General features: G+C 46.8%; 6 protein-coding genes across 6 annotated transcripts; 2 read left to right on the top strand and 4 right to left on the bottom strand.

The window, feature by feature from the left end:
* Nucleotides 1–2,249: 2,249 nt before the first annotated feature.
* F4822DRAFT_404343 (P-loop containing nucleoside triphosphate hydrolase protein) lies at nt 2,250–4,141 on the bottom strand. Its single transcript, XM_051458193.1, has 3 exons — nt 3,477–4,141; nt 2,795–3,417; nt 2,250–2,744 (listed from the first exon to the last, which is right to left on the bottom strand). Exons 1-3 carry the CDS (start codon nt 3,561–3,563, stop codon nt 2,396–2,398), a joined length of 1,059 nt encoding a protein of 352 aa, XP_051314682.1. The 5' UTR covers nt 3,564–4,141; the 3' UTR covers nt 2,250–2,395.
* An 808-nt stretch (nt 4,142–4,949) lies between these two features.
* F4822DRAFT_404334 (PLP-dependent transferase) lies at nt 4,950–7,598 on the top strand. The gene is made up of 8 exons (XM_051458192.1): nt 4,950–5,416; nt 5,552–5,610; nt 5,813–6,288; nt 6,340–6,716; nt 6,776–6,899; nt 6,960–7,194; nt 7,248–7,323; nt 7,377–7,598. The coding sequence occupies exons 1-8, from the start codon at nt 5,388–5,390 to the stop codon at nt 7,396–7,398; spliced, it is 1,398 nt and encodes a 465-aa protein (XP_051314681.1). The 5' UTR covers nt 4,950–5,387; the 3' UTR covers nt 7,399–7,598.
* Nucleotides 7,599–7,798: 200 nt separating this feature from the next.
* Nucleotides 7,799–10,245, bottom strand: F4822DRAFT_261839 (uncharacterized protein). The gene is made up of 6 exons (XM_051454585.1): nt 9,828–10,245; nt 9,738–9,767; nt 9,632–9,634; nt 8,720–8,881; nt 8,332–8,667; nt 7,799–8,279 (listed from the first exon to the last, which is right to left on the bottom strand). Exons 1-6 carry the CDS (start codon nt 10,053–10,055, stop codon nt 8,277–8,279), a joined length of 762 nt encoding a protein of 253 aa, XP_051314680.1. The 5' UTR covers nt 10,056–10,245; the 3' UTR covers nt 7,799–8,276.
* Nucleotides 10,246–10,836: 591 nt separating this feature from the next.
* Nucleotides 10,837–11,819, bottom strand: F4822DRAFT_404328 (Oligosaccaryltransferase-domain-containing protein). The gene is made up of 2 exons (XM_051458191.1): nt 11,647–11,819; nt 10,837–11,582 (listed from the first exon to the last, which is right to left on the bottom strand). The coding sequence occupies exon 2, from the start codon at nt 11,525–11,527 to the stop codon at nt 11,339–11,341; it is 189 nt and encodes a 62-aa protein (XP_051314679.1). The 5' UTR covers nt 11,528–11,582; nt 11,647–11,819; the 3' UTR covers nt 10,837–11,338.
* A 107-nt stretch (nt 11,820–11,926) lies between these two features.
* On the top strand, nt 11,927–13,698 carry F4822DRAFT_404327 (uncharacterized protein). Its single transcript, XM_051458190.1, has 2 exons — nt 11,927–12,829; nt 12,884–13,698. Exons 1-2 carry the CDS (start codon nt 12,198–12,200, stop codon nt 13,335–13,337), a joined length of 1,086 nt encoding a protein of 361 aa, XP_051314678.1. The 5' UTR covers nt 11,927–12,197; the 3' UTR covers nt 13,338–13,698.
* Nucleotides 13,699–13,759: 61 nt separating this feature from the next.
* Nucleotides 13,760–14,950, bottom strand: F4822DRAFT_261798 (NAD(P)-binding protein). Its single transcript, XM_051454584.1, has 4 exons — nt 14,751–14,950; nt 14,403–14,697; nt 14,038–14,344; nt 13,760–13,986 (listed from the first exon to the last, which is right to left on the bottom strand). The coding sequence occupies exons 1-4, from the start codon at nt 14,797–14,799 to the stop codon at nt 13,897–13,899; spliced, it is 741 nt and encodes a 246-aa protein (XP_051314677.1). The 5' UTR covers nt 14,800–14,950; the 3' UTR covers nt 13,760–13,896.
* Between the last annotated feature and the right edge of the window lie 418 nt (nt 14,951–15,368).

Below are 15,368 nucleotides of genomic sequence, written 5' to 3'. Positions count from 1 at the left end.
CCTGGTACGGCAGGTGGCACGCAAAGTACGATGGGGTACTTCTGCGGGCACAAAGTGGGCAACTACGCAGCTACGGCCCTTAGGCAGCTCACCTTTAGCCCCTAAAAGCGTGACCTACCCTACATACATTAGGTGCTAAATGCGCTAGTCAATACCCAGCCAGCCCAGATTATAGGTAATCTGATACCTGTAGCACTGGACTGGATAGGTTCGTTGGGGATTCGCCGACTCGGACCGGGGTTTGTGAACGCCATGTGGGGCTATTTCTCTCTCTTCCGCTCGACCGTTTGAACTATATCTCAGGTATGCATGTATCTAAACCCCGTACTCTTTTCTCTTTTTCTCCATGACCATGGCCATGTGTATTGTATAACCATTCTAGACTAAAACCATGGAACCTTCTAACGCCAACTCTTCTAGTCCTACGTACGAAATACAACTAGCCATGCCCAACATAGCCCGCAAATTATTAAATGCAGTTTCACCTGACTCTTGACGCACGCAGGTCGGTATCGAACTCACACCCTCCTAGATTATCATACTACGTAGCAATATGTAGATAGGTAGTAGGATGGGCTAGTGATAGCTCTAGGCCGCAGCACCCTTTGGACCGGTTGGTCGTACCGCGCAGACGAATGTGCAGATAAGTTGGAACGGGGTTTTATGTACTATACCCAGCTGTTCGGGCTAGGGTGTATGCGCGCACGTAGGCCATATGAGCCTATAAGCCAACATCATCGAGAGCAAAGCCCGACGACTTGTGTAACTCGCCCCTCTTAAAAAGAGATTACGGTGTAAGATTACATACTACTTATCACGGACACCGGGTGGGATATCTTGAGAAGACAAAGGAACCGTTCTATCTATTTTACCGGTATACTGGACCACCTCTGCAGTTGGTTGATTCTAGATGGAGAATCCTGCAGGGGAACGGCCCAAGCCTCTTCTTTTCGTTCCCGGTGTGATGGTGGAAATTACATATAACGGTTTGCTAGGGCGTAGAAAAGAGACTAAGACTATGCACCTTACTCAAGGGTCTGTTTTAAAATATTTGTTTGTTGGCTTATTCAGAATAGGGATAGACGTCTATCAACAAGCATGAATAGGGCATGTCACTTAGATGTAACTATAGGGCTAATGTGGTATGAAAGACTTATACAATGTATAGAATGTACATACAACAATTCATTTCCCTTCGGTGTCGTGATTATTGTCTTTTAGTTTGTGATCCTACAATTCTATTAGTCGAATGATCGCCTAACCCTGACCAAGCGCCCAAAAGCTCAAAGGACGAACCCTCTATGTCTCGCCCCTCAACCCCGCATCCCACTTCTACGTACTTCGACTTACCCCAGCTCCTTGCAGCCAAGCCGTACACTAAACATCACCAAATCTCCGCAGCTCCGTTGACCTCGTGCTCATCCGAAAGGATCCAATCGAAGCCTTAGGAATTTTTAATCTTCACTTAAATACTCAATAATGGTGCTCTTCTACTTATTAGTAAATGATATCCTATCATTAGAATATCCGATCCGGACTTTACTTATCATTTAGCCCCTGTCCTCCGTTGCGACGTATGTCGTCACCTATTTTGCCAAGCTTCCTTCCGCCCTTGTCTAGAACAACTCGATTCTGGTTGATGGGATTGCGGGGGAGACTAATATTTCTTCCTTCTTGGGTTAGCCACATTACCATATCTGAATCAGGATTCCAAAAGCATCAATCAGATACCTTCCTTCGATCTATACCTACACTTCTTCCCTATGGGATGTTTTCGGCTCGAACCATACTTGTGAAGGAATCTCCAAATTGGGGGAGGTACTTAGGTACATATAGCAACATCGTCCCATAAATTCGTCTAAAACGAACACGCTATGATGAAGCTACATAAACTCTAAACTTCCCCCTAGCCGAGGTATCAATACGCATTCTGTATGGTCGCGGTTATGCCTATGCGAGCTTAGAGCCTCATGCTCCACCACAGCTCCGTTCTGTATCCAAGCTCCCGGAACTCGGTTAACTTCATGCCCATTGCCGGATGCGACCATCGGACGATGACGTCTAATGCGGGCCGGGATCAATTCGGCCTTTCGGAGACCATATCGTTAGTTATGCTTCCGAATTCATTGAGAAGATGGAAAAAGATCGGTGTTGATATGATTCCGATAATTCCCATACATCTTGGCAAGAGATAGGTTTTCGGATTCGTCCAATCACGGCTTCTCTAGACTTTACAATCTATTAGAATAATAAGTTGCCAATTCGGATATCATTAGTATCTGCGAAGTGAGCTACAGTAGGCCTCCGACCATGTAGCTATAAAACATCCGTTACTCCATAAGCTCTATGTTGATATACATTATTCATTCCGTCGACAGTCGACAACTCAATCCATTCACATGTCCATGCTCATCAAATACATCTCGATTATACGCATGAACTTGGCAACGAAAGCCTCTAGATGGAAGATGACCTTGGTTCCTGTTCTTATTCGGTGTTCGTAGAAAGCGGACCATTTGATGACTTCGTATTTCAAGTCGTCATCGATCATCGGGATAAGTTTGAATGTAAGGATTTTGAGTATCGTGGTGGGAGGAATGCAATGTGTAAGCAGATCGTATAGTTTCGATCGAACTTGCAAGATGCGTGCTGGTGAGTGTTCTTCCATAATCTCCTTGGCAATTTGTGCGATCAATGCTTCCCAATCAGGGGGCGGAATAGGCGTGTCGTCAGTAACTTTCTCACTGGGGTTTGTTAGCTAGGGTACGGCGCAAACTCGCAAGGACGAACGCACTTCTGAGCATGTACTGCCTCGTACATCAATAACGCCCTTCTTAGATTCCGTCCACTCTCTTCAGCAATTCTCTTATGCAGTCCCTTAACAACAGGCCAACCTTCTTTCTTGGCAGAATCTGCAAGTACGTTTGCAATCTCGTCGACTGTTGGCGCAGCCACCCTTACGAGGAGCGTTCGACTTCGAATAGGGGCGATGATGTTGGCTGTGCTGTTGGCCAAGAGTATTAATCGAAGGTTTGGACTATATTTCTCCATAGTTCTTCTCAAAGCTGCCTGGGCATCTCGTGTTAGATGGTCTGCTTCATTGATAACGACAACCTTGAACTTTTGTTTGGCTGATTGGTCCACTTGTTGGGTCTGGGCGACTTCTTTCAGTAGATCTTGTACGACGACTCGATCATAGTTTCCAACATCGGACGGTGTAATCTCGAGATGGTAGACGGAGGCTACGATGTTGAATTCCAATTTGCGACTACTAGTCGTTTGGAAAACTCGAGCATCGATTTTGATCTTCTCGACACCGGGGCCGTAAAGTTCTTTGAGGGTTGCGACGATACGAGTTTTCTTGCCCGCACCGGAGGGGCCGTATACTAATAGATGAGGAAAATCGCCGCTTTGCGCCTGTGGCATGGATTGTTAGCTAACATGTCAAAGAGGTCATAGGGGTTAGGACCACATACTAAGGATCGAAGCCTCTCGGACAGCTCAGAATGGTAGGTAAGTGAATCGAGAGAACGCGGTCGGTGTTTGTCAACTATTAGAGCCATTTTCGCAAAATTTCGTGTTATGCTTTTGTGATGTTGGTAGGGTCGCCGAAATTATTCATCCGTAATTGCTGATAGTGAATAGAGTTTACTGGCAAAGACAAAAAGGTTATAATGCCAAGGACTAAGGGACGCGTTAATTGACTTTGTAACGCGTTAGACTATTTGTGCCGTCCGTTACCGCCTGTAGTTTTGAGGGGTCAGTTTTTATCCCGTCATAGTAGGTACGTACAAAGGTTCATCCCTTCAATCGCGGGGCACTGGTCTACCTTACGTAATTCTATGTGAGTGTACGTAAGATGTTCACTGATTCGCCTTAACACGGTAGTGCTAAACGGAAACTCCGATGAGGAGCAGCTCTTCTGCCCCTCACCTAACAGTTGATCACAACAGGTTCCTTTACGAAAACCGTTTGAGACAACTTAGTCAGCCTAGGAAATACAAAAATACAGATCCACCACCAGCTACCTTACTTTTTAGACAGGTAATAAACGGATGAAACTATTTGATATGAAAATACACCCTTGATCGAGATGTTCACCTTGGAATAAATTACTACCAACTCACTGCAGGGAAACAAGTAGGGAAGGCAATACATATACATATATGTAAATACCTGCATATGTAGGCACTTAGGTAGGAAATTGGAGCTATGAGACATCTCCCGGTGGCACGAATACGGAACACGGATGCTGTTTTACTCGCGGACTCTCGTCCCTTCGGCGGCCGGATAGACCATTTAATATGGAGATAGGCAAGCCACGTAGGGATATTGTCGTTTAGCAATATGAGTCCCGGTTTCTTCCACCTTGAGGTTTCAGAATTGCACCCACGTACGAATATAAAAAGCATGTTCATCTACAGGTACCACTTACTGTATACATGTAGATGTGCAATGGAAGCAAAGAAGCGAAGATGTAGTGTAACTGGAGTCTGGGAATCCTACCTTGCCCCCCCCTTATTATGCATACTGTCGGGTAGCATACATACGTACGGGTACATAAGTAGATCCAGATCAATGTCTCATTCCGCGATTTCAAGTCCTGATGCAGATTTTATTTTCGAATTGACAAATTTTTCTGTCGCGCCAGTGCCTTGTAATATGCGATTGAGTATACAATTAGGCATAGATCTAACTCAGTTGATGAGATGAATACAAACATTCGTGAATTTGAACATTAAATTTTAAATACATACATTATGTTAGGTACGCACGCACGTATTTCATCTGATAGGTCATCATCGTACTTGCCGATAAACCGGTCTTGCTTCGCACACACCTCAGGGAGATACATGCAGTACAAGGAAGGTACTGTTTGTCGTAACCTTACGCACCTGCAAACCAAACCAAGCCCAGCCCTGTCTTGCCTGAATTCATATGTACATAATGTAGGTGTGAATAATTTTTTTCTTATTTCCTGCACTTAAATTCTTCAATCTGAGGCCTAACATTGGATGTAAGCTTGATTGATCACCGGCCCGCATCCCATGACTTCAACTTTCTAGCGATCCACCCAACCTTGGAACCCGCTAGGACGACGTTCCTCTTTTGTCGTACCCCACTTTGCATTTCGAGCCCAAAGGGCACACCGACAACCATCGCGATATCATCCTCTTCTAACCCCCCCTTTACCATTCTTTTTTTATTTCTTAAGCTGTACCTATCCTGCGCGACCCTGCCAGCTTTCTTTTATTTAAAAAGCAAGACCGTCCCTCTGGATAATTGGCGTTTTTAGTTGAGTAAATTCTACCCTACCTACTCTCCCCTCCACCCTTTCATTTTACTTACCATCCCACCATTAGGCTTAGACAAATCAAGTCGCCGAGATGTCGTTCAATAATCGCAAGTTCTCCATGTAAGCTGATACCCAAACCTCCGTCATTGGCTCTCTTATCACACATCGCATGCCCTACGGCGATGTACCAGAAAATATTCTGCAGCTTCAATGCGTGATAAGAAAATGTCAATTCTTACTAAAACCCAACAATAGGAATAGGAACACTGGTGTCCCGCGAAGAAGATTTAGTATCGGTGACCCAAGTGCTAATGGTATGGTATTTTAATAATTCTACAACCGTTCTTCCCCGGATCTTCATGTCGTAATACCGCCAAGAACAGCACGGTTCTGTTCTTGTGTCCGGTCTGATATACAACTTGTGGCGGCCTTGGCTCTTGGCAAACGTGGCCCTCATGCTATTACCGCAGCATGTCTCGGTCTAGACGTAATTACAATTATTGACAGCCTTGGCAGAGACGAGCTCTAAAATCCACCGTCAATTCCGTGCCGCAAACCCGGGTCATCTTCCTCACGCCGGCTTAGACGCATCGCGTGCCTCCACCGGTGTCGTATGGTGTACCGAGCGCGCTTCCGAATATGGATTCCTCGAGGAACCCGAGAAGTGGGCCAATCTTGGCCAGGGTGCTCCCGAGGTTGAAGACGACATTGAGGGTTGCTTTGAGCGCCCCCACACGATAGACGTCTCCGTCGCTCTTAGAGAATATGGCCCCACTGCTGGTATCAAGCCTCTGCGCGCTGCTGTCGCCAGAATGTACAACGAGATGCATCGCCAGGGAAAGGAAAGCCAGTACTCATGGGAGAACGTCGCCATTGTTCCCGGTGGAAGAGCAGGTCTGATCCGTATCGCCGCTGTCCTCAACAACGCTTATGTCGGTTTCTTCATCCCCGACTATACTGCTTACAATGAGATGTTGTCCCTCTTCAAGAACGTAAGATAATGTGTACTGGTCCTGGCATAGAATACACCTAACAGCTAGTAGTTCGCCGCAATCCCAACACCGCTTTCCGAGGAAGATGGATATCACATTCACCCAGATGTCATCGCGAAAGAAATCGCTCGAGGAACTTCAGTCATTATTACCTCGAACCCCCGCAACCCGACCGGAAGAGTGGTAGCCAACCCCGAATTGGCTGAAATTCAGGATATTTGCCGTGGACGTGCGACCTTAGTTAGCGATGAGTTCTATTCTGGTTACAACTACACCAGCAATTGTGACGGTACCACGATCTCAGCCGCCGAAAACATCGAAGACGTGGACGAAGATGATGTTCTCATCATTGATGGACTCACCAAGCGATTCCGACTTCCTGGATGGCGTATTGCCTGGATTCTAGGACCCAAGGAATTCATCAAGGCGTGAGTTCGAGCTGTGCGCTATGGCCTTAGAAATAAACGAACTAATATAATATTAATAGTATCGGTTCTTGCGGTTCGTACCTTGATGGTGGAGCTAACGCTCCCTTCCAAGAAGCAGCTATCCCCATGTTGGAGCCTTCCCTTGTCCGCACAGAGATGGAAGCTCTTCAGCATCACTTCAGAGTAGGCAGTCCTTGGGAACATCACCATTTCTGGTGTTTAACTGACGTCCTTTCTTTATAGGACAAGCGAGACTACGTAGTTAAGCGCCTACGAGACATGGGCTTCGTGATTAAGTACGTGCCGGACAGCACATTCTACCTTTGGCTCAACCTTGAGGGTCTTCCCGGCCCTATCTCCGACGGTCTAAACTTCTTCCAGGCCTGCTTAGAAGAGAAGGTTATCGTTGTGCCTGGTATCTTCTTCGACTTGAACCCCTCTCGCCGCCGAGACTTATTCGACAGCCCTTGCCACCACTGTAAGCGATCTCTATATCCTTCCTATTATATAGTTACTAATATTTTACAATAGTCGTCCGGTTTTCGTATGGCCCCAAGATGGATGTCCTAAGAATGGGCTGTGATGGTATTGAACGTGTCGTCAACAAGTGAGCCTACTCCTTAGCTAAGTTATAAAATACGGTATCTAACAAGTCTACAGATTCAAGAAGTACTCCGAATAGATTAGATGTTGCTAACAAGCAACAATAACGAGAACATATGCCAGCCATTGACATATTTTACACAGGAATGGGATGGTGGATCTCATTATGACCTATCTAGACAAGACAGAAAATGGGGGTTAGGAGGTTTATAGTCTAGCAACACGGGGTCCTATAGAAGATACTTATTAACGAACAAATGAACATTTCTTTTTTTTTTATATTTAATTCGTCCCAGCGTATTGCTTAGTGACGTCACATGTTATACCTGAAGGATGGGCTAGGGGTTGAATCCATACTCAACCGGGTATACGTGCCATTTCTGCGTGAACGCGGCGTTGAAAATACGCTTAGGCACGTAATGCCGAGAAGAGTGAGATGCTTGAAGATCCCACGCTAAAACGGCAGGGATATATTGTCAGTGAATTTGTAAATGACGTTTAATAATTTTGATTGATTCATTTAGGTGTATCAAAATATTTACGCATAGGACGCTTCTATATCTAAGCTTAGAAGTGTGCTAGCCCCAAGACAACACCATAGCGCCTCTATCCAGCAACAGCCATCTGATTCACGAATTCGGGAAAGAAATAGGGAAAATTCCAGGGGAAGTGCCATGTGTATTACCCTGCCTTATTAAGCAACTATCTGGAGAAACCTATCGTGCATGCATCTCATCTCGATTGGCGACTTAAAGCGAAGCCAAATGACCGACCGACTGACCCCCATCCGGACCGGAATAGAAACGTGTGGTCCACCCCTCATGTCGCACTCCCTATCTCAGTAGCAAAGAAAAAAGGAAAGAGAGCGCCATGTTATGGCACAAGCAATCAATAAGAGCAGATGCAATTTGGCACCCTCATCCCCGATCCAGTCTCAATTATGTCCAAGCAATCCGTTTACTACATTGTGGTTAGCAAAGTGAATACTAGTTGTCAATTCAGGTGCACATACTAGAATGTCGTCCTCCATAGCTGCGTCACCGTTTGTGGCAGCGGGAGCGGGGGCACCGCCATTGGTGTTCTCACTCTGGTTGTTGGCGTCAAAGTAGTCAGCCATCTCAGAATCGAGTTCTTCAGCCGTCTTTTTGGTAGGGCGGCCGTTACGAGCAGGGCGTCGCTTGCGGCCGCGAGTACCAGCACCAGCACCAGCAGCCTTTCCGGCGGCTTCCTTTTTCTTATCGTTCGCGGCAGACTTCGGCTGAGCCTTGGGTTGGGTAATACGCTCAGTGAGAGTCTTTGCGGGAGGCGCAATTTCGGCGGCCTTGGCAGCGCTAACGACAATTTCGATCTATGAGATATTAGTAAACTAAGTAAGGTAATTAGATTGAATGGGGACTAACCTTGATGGGTCTGTTGTCAACAAGAAGGCCGTTCAAGGCGTTGAACGCTCTGCTAGCACCATCGGGCTTGGCGAAGGTAACTGTAGCGATCCCACGGCTGACACTATTCGGTCCGTATGAGAGCTCCACACGCTTGATGGGTCCAACTGATGTCGAAAAATACTCCTATGGAGGGCACGAATGTTAGTCTCATAAAATCCATTCGACGTTCGCGTAGAATGGTAAGCAATATCGACACCACCGAAGAATCCTAGCCGACAGATATTCGTCCATGGTAAGCATCCGAAGGTAAATCAACATCAACGAGCATGCAGTGAGCGTTAGTGGATCAGCGTCGACCCCAGCTGGAAATAAATAGCCCCCGAATGGCAACCACCCGCCATCATAACTAGTATCGACTCCATCGTGACTAGGTCAAAGTCCTTTGCAGAAAAGATGCGACTCTAAAAAAAACACTATCTTCGTTCTGCAAAGTTACCCTCAATCCGTGTCTAGTGTAAAAATGCCGCCTCTGTTCAAGACGACGCATTAAAGGGCACACCTTGCTAAGCCCACCGTATGACCAATAATACCAATACCTGGAGATATCGATGGAAGTCTTTACTTATTGTGCGCTGTAATGCTGTTGCTCACTGCTATGCTCGCTGGGTTGTAATTGTCCTATAGAGGGATGTTGCGCCAATAAAGACAGTCTCGCTATTCGGAGATATCATGCTCGTCAAGATCTATATAGCCCATATACGTCTGCGCATTGTAGCCTGCATTGGAGGGTTGCCAAGCCTACCAGAGGGTCAACAATATTGGCGCGTAGCGACGATAGCTCGACTCCCGACGCTTCTGCGGTATTAAAAGTATACGCGGTCAAGGGAGGAGACTAGGCAATCTGACGGCTCTGAGCTGGCCATAGTGAACCACCTTCGGGTAAGAGGATAATCATTTCGATCGCATAAAGTTACGAGCGTACGGGTCAAGGAAGATGTCGACGAAATTCCGCAGGCGAAAGCCTTAGGAAACATACCTTTATCTGGCCCTCGTTCACATCTTTCGGCTGTAATATTGTTAGCAGGTCTGCGCGAAAGCGAGTATCGAATCTGAGATGATGACTTACCAAGTTGCTAACAACAACCTTGCTCTCTCCGTTGCCACCGCCTGCCTTAGCGGGAACTTGCTTCGTCGCGGCGGCACGAGGCGGCTTGGACGTCTTTTGAACGCCGCCGACGGGTGCTGCAGTGGTAGCTCGTCCTGCCGAACGGCGGGGAACGCGGCGACGGCCGCCAGCAGCGCGACGCTGAGTCGAGACGATCTCGTCAAGGGACTGGTCAAGTTTTCCAGACATGTTGATTTGTATTATGACTGATTATTATCGGGATGGGTTGTATGGTATGAAGAATACACGCTGAACGGGCGCGTCGAAATATCAGGCTGAAGGTGGAATCGGCCCAACGGGTGGCGTTTTAAGTACGAGCGCAAAGGCGTACAGCTCGATTGATGTATCAACGCAAGTGAATGCTTGATGACTTCGCGACGGTCTAACAAGGCGCTAGTTCTATGCGCGTTGCAAGGGGAAGTAAGACGGCGAAAGGTTTTGATTTGTTGAGTGTTGTGAGTGGAGGCGTGGATGGAAGAAAAAATCTGTCTCGCGATTCTTTAACGACGAGGTAGATATGGCTGACGAAGTTGGATGCAGCTGGGAGAAATAAATAAGCGAAAATAAATATTATTGAAGAATTCTCCTCAGTAGAAGATGGGTGAAGAGAAGACTGGATTGGGAGTGGGTTGATGTTGATGGAGTGGGAGAGAGAGATGGCAGGAGAAGTCTCGGTTTGAGAAAGAGTCGCAGTCTAAAAGGGAAATCAAGGAGGGAAGCGCGAGAGAGATTGAGTGGGAAAAAACAATGAGTCGCCCCGGCACTGTGAGCCACCGACTCCAGGTGCGACCGCAACTGGGAATTCTCCACTATGTGGCGCACGGTTGCCTGATTTAGACCAGTGCTAAAAAGTACCTACATATCCACCCTTTTACCCAGAGCAACCCAAAATAGGCAAGCGCAGTACTGTATACAGTGACTTTAGGTTGCGATTTACAGGCGAATAGCATCCAATTCAACTATACTTCTTCAACAATCGGCTACCGAAAATAGAGAATGCTACAATGTGGACCTAGACCTGAAACGATATTGGCATGTTATTGGCGCCTTAGTTTGATTCTTTCGCAGCTAAGCCTACGTTATTCTTGCCAACATAAAGAACCCCAAGTGAATGCGTGGTTCTGTGCAAGTTGAACATGATTGGGCCTACTCAATTTTATTGTTTATGGGGTGACTATAAGACCACATATAGAAGCAATCAACATTTAGGCCTTGGGAAGTTGTGGCAATGATTTCCTTATAACTTTAATCCATCTTCCAGAATTACCCACTCATAGATGTCGAGTTGACGTCCACCACATTGCTCGATTGGAGAGCACTTCCAGCTCATAGGCACTTTGGGTGTATTTTATGTGCGTGTTTTGCTTCCATATCACTATACTAAACGCCGGTCATGATTATGACTTTGCACTCTTCGTAACCGGCCCAGATCTATGAAAACGCCCGTGTCCTTTGGTACGGTCCGTCTCCTGTCATTTTGTCGTGCCTGATTGTTTCCCAACTGCTGCAGGTTGTTGCGCCGGTGTCGATTTGGCAGCTTTCTCAGCGAGTGCGCTGTCCTCGCGTGAATTGACCTCGAAGAAATGGTACAACACAATGAGAACCATGGCCACCGAGCCAAGGAAGATGGCGAGCGAGTACAAGTCGTCGTCGGAGATCATGGTGGAAGAAGCGCAGAGAAACGGAGTGGTATATCGGTTGGGGCGGAGGATCTAACTAGGAGATGGATGTTAACTGTCTGGGTTGTCTTTGTTAGCTTATATGAATGCACAATACGTACTGTATGCACCTGCGACGCCTTGTTGTCACAATTGATATTGTACAAGGAGTGCGATGAACGTAAAAGGAGTGTCGGGATGGTGTGTGGTAAGTTTGATTCTTTTCCACGTTCACATTTGGAGAAATTCAGAATTGAGGCCAGTTTGGAGCTTCCCAATTCTATGTTGCAGCTTTCGCAGGCGCAGGGAATACGTAACCTTTGTTAGGTACGTACCTTTGCGTTTGTGGCTGAAGTGGACCCTGTTCCTGACTAAGACAGCGTTTTGATCATGTGACGTAGCCTCGGAATTCTATTTTACTGGACCCCGCCGAGGCGACAATATAGCCCACTAACTCTACCGCTAGCGTTCTTAATTTAGTGAAGTAATTGCATCGCTCTTACAACCCGTCTATTCCTACAAACCTTTTCAATATTGCGACATCTAATTGCTCCAACGTCTAAGCATATACTTTAGTTGGGCAATTAGAAGCCTCTCCCGATAATCTTAATATCCTACAACCCCGAGAATCGTACTCGCCGCCGAATTATAAAACGCCCCACTACCTGACAGAATGCCTCCAAAGAAAAAGGAAGACCCCAAAGGCAAGAAGCCTTCTGCCTCCAAGGCTGCCGAAGACAAGACCTTTGGTATGAAAAATAAGAAGGGTTCAGTTGCCCAAAAACATATCAAACAGATTCAAGCGTCAGCCAAGGCCGGAGGTAGTGCGGAAGAGAAAAAGAAGCAAGCCGAAAAAGAAGCACGCGCCCGAGAGAAGAAGGCCGCCGAGGACGCCAAGCGAGAAACCGAAGCTCTCCTAAATAAGCCAGCCCAAATTCAAAAGGTCCCCTTTGGTGTCGATCCCAAGACTGTTGTCTGTATCTTCTTCAAGAAAGGCAATTGCGAAAAGGGGAAGAAATGTAAATTCGCACACGACCTATCAGTTGAACGAAAGACCGAGAAGAAGAATTTGTACACCGATGGCCGAGCAGAGGAGGAAGAGAAGAAGAAGCAGGAGACGTCCGATGATTGGGATGAAGAGAAGTTACGAAAGGTAGTACTCTCCAAAAAGGGTAACCAAGTCACCACTACCGACAAGGTCTGCAAGTTCTTCATTGAAGCAATCGAAGATGGAAAATACGGTTGGTTCTGGAAATGTCCAAACGGAGGTGACGACTGCAAGTATAGACATGCGCTTCCACCAGGGTAAGATTTCCCCTCCGCTACGTTTTCGTGATTTATCTAACCTCATCGTTTTAGCTTCGTACTTAAGACAAAAGAACAGCGCGCGGCTGAGAAAGCCCTTATGGACAAATCTCCTCTCAAGACTCTTACTCTCGAAGATTTCTTAGAATCAGAAAGGCACAAACTTACTGGAACGCTTACTCCCGTCACCCCAGAGACTTTCGCAAAGTGGAAGAAGGAGCGATTAGACAAGAAGGCCGCCGAAGAACAAGCCCGGAAAGCCAAGGAATCGACCGGTCGTGCTCTGTTCGAAAGTGGCAACTGGAGATATGGCGAAGACGAGTCCGAAGAAGACGACGACGACGACGACGAAGATGATGCCTGGAATTTGGAGAGGCTAAGGCAAGAAACACAAGCTATTCGGGATAAGAAAGAAGCCGATCGCTTAGCCGCAGCGGCGGGTTACTCTGCGGGTCCATACCAGCCTCCGGATACCGGCGATGGCACAGCAGTCGCCGCAGGCGCCTGAGATCTATACCCTCAAAGTGGTGAGATATAACGGAGCAAAAGATCTTAGGAAAAGAGAATACCATCGCAAAGATGGGTACTCGAGATAAGCGACGGGTCAGGGAAAACGGCATTCTAACAAGCCAAGAATATCCCGTCTGGGCCACAGCAAATCCCGTATTGATTGAGCCATCACTGGTCTCCCAATATCTGCGGGATGGTGGGGATTCTTCGGGATCAGCGGGTTTAGTCTTCTGGCTTGTGTTTATAGGGCTATGCGAGGTCAGATTGGTTGAAATAAGAAGCATATTATATATAATTCTTCAGACACGATGTCTCGCCATCAATATAGTTACTCCGGTGCACATTCACTTCGTCGGCATATTAAGGCATTTAATTGCTGATTTATTAAGAGAACGTAGCGTTGGATAATTCCTATCTCTCATCGAAGCTACCAGCTTCTAGATTCAAAGGCGCATGATACAACGTCTTGATGTAGTTATCAACACTTCAAATCCCCAGGTAGTTCCTCAAGATCCCATTGCAGCCCCTGCTCTTACTCTCTTACCAAATAATGAGGTTTAAAACTTCTCGACATAGGGTCGTATATCAATTTCTTGTGTGAACGCAGAACGGTGTTGAGTGTGTAGGCCCCAGTAGCTTTCGGCGATCTGTCTCAAAGTTAGCAATAAAATCAGCATCCTAAAATCTACAATACTAACCGCATCGGCTCTGATCTTTCCATCCTCAGCGCCATTGTTCACGGTATAGTGAGTCGTCCTCGGGATATCAATAACACCATCTACGATAGCATGCGCTACATGTATACCCTTAGGTCCAAACTCGCGCGCCAGGGACTGACCAAGAGCTCGTCGGGCGAACATGCCAGCCGCCGCCACAGACCATAGATATGAGCCCCTGATGGAGGCAGTCGCGCCTGTGATGATCAGGGTAGGGGGGTGCTCCGAGATAGGCACTGATTCTAGGAGTAGAGGAACAGTCTTCTGAGCGAAGTTGAAGAGACCCCGCCTATGAGATATTTTAGTTCAATTTGAGTATATCAAGTTTGATATTAAGATATGCATACGCATTGGCACCAAGAGCGGCGTCAAAATCGTCGGCAGTCAGCTCAAGGAATGGCTTCCTGTTAAGATTGCCGCCAACGTTGAAGATAGCGGCGGCAAGCTTCAGACCTGGTAACTCCTTCGCAATCGTCTCGAAGGCTGAGTCTAGCGACTTGACGTCCGAGGCATCCGCGCTGATACCAATTGCCTTACCTCCAGCGTTGTTAATCTCGGCTACTGTGCCCTGAAAGTTCTCAGGGTTACGGGTAATGAGGACTACTGGGTAGGCCTTGGAGAATCGAATAGCAGTTGCTCTGCCTAGTAGGGATTAGCAGGTGCTGAGCCGTATTCTGCTGGCGCGAAGGACTTACCAGTTCCGGGGCCAGCACCGGCGACGACGGCGAAGAATTTGGAAGACATTGTTACTAGTTTTAGTTGCTAAAGTTGTAAGTGCCTAGACGTTCTTAAAATGATATCAAATTTAAGCTATAAGTTTTACTTTTAGGATGAGGATATATGATTCAAACAGGCGATCGAAGCTCTCTTATAAATAACAAAGAGCCAATGTGATTATAAAGACGATTATCTATTAGATGTACGAAGCACGCCACGAGAGGAGATGTGCCGCGGTCGTGATTAATAATTCTATATCCCTTCGGAAGGTTGGAGTGCTGATGACAAATTTCAAAAGATGTCGCAATTCCCTAACCACCGAATGATGAGCTATGGATTTGAAGAGATATGCAGCTTGGTATGACCTAGTTCCAGATGCCCCTCAAGATGGTGACGTGCAGCATCCGTAGGTGCATGCCCCGGAGTAATAGAGAAAAAGAAGCAAAGTTGGAGAGCGTAGTATAGAATGGAGGCTGCTCCAGGGCTTCTTTAGGGAGCTATGGCCACTATGACTATGGGTACGATTACCCCACTTAAACGGAACAAAACCGTATCGTATGTACATGTACAGTACCTAGGTACAAACGGTCCCCAAC

Source organism: Hypoxylon trugodes (assembly GCF_022578975.1).
Source record: "Hypoxylon trugodes strain CBS 135444 unplaced genomic scaffold F4822scaffold_5, whole genome shotgun sequence".
Lineage (NCBI taxonomy): Eukaryota > Fungi > Ascomycota > Sordariomycetes > Xylariales > Hypoxylaceae > Hypoxylon > Hypoxylon trugodes.
This window is presented reverse-complemented; position numbering and strand designations above follow the sequence as displayed.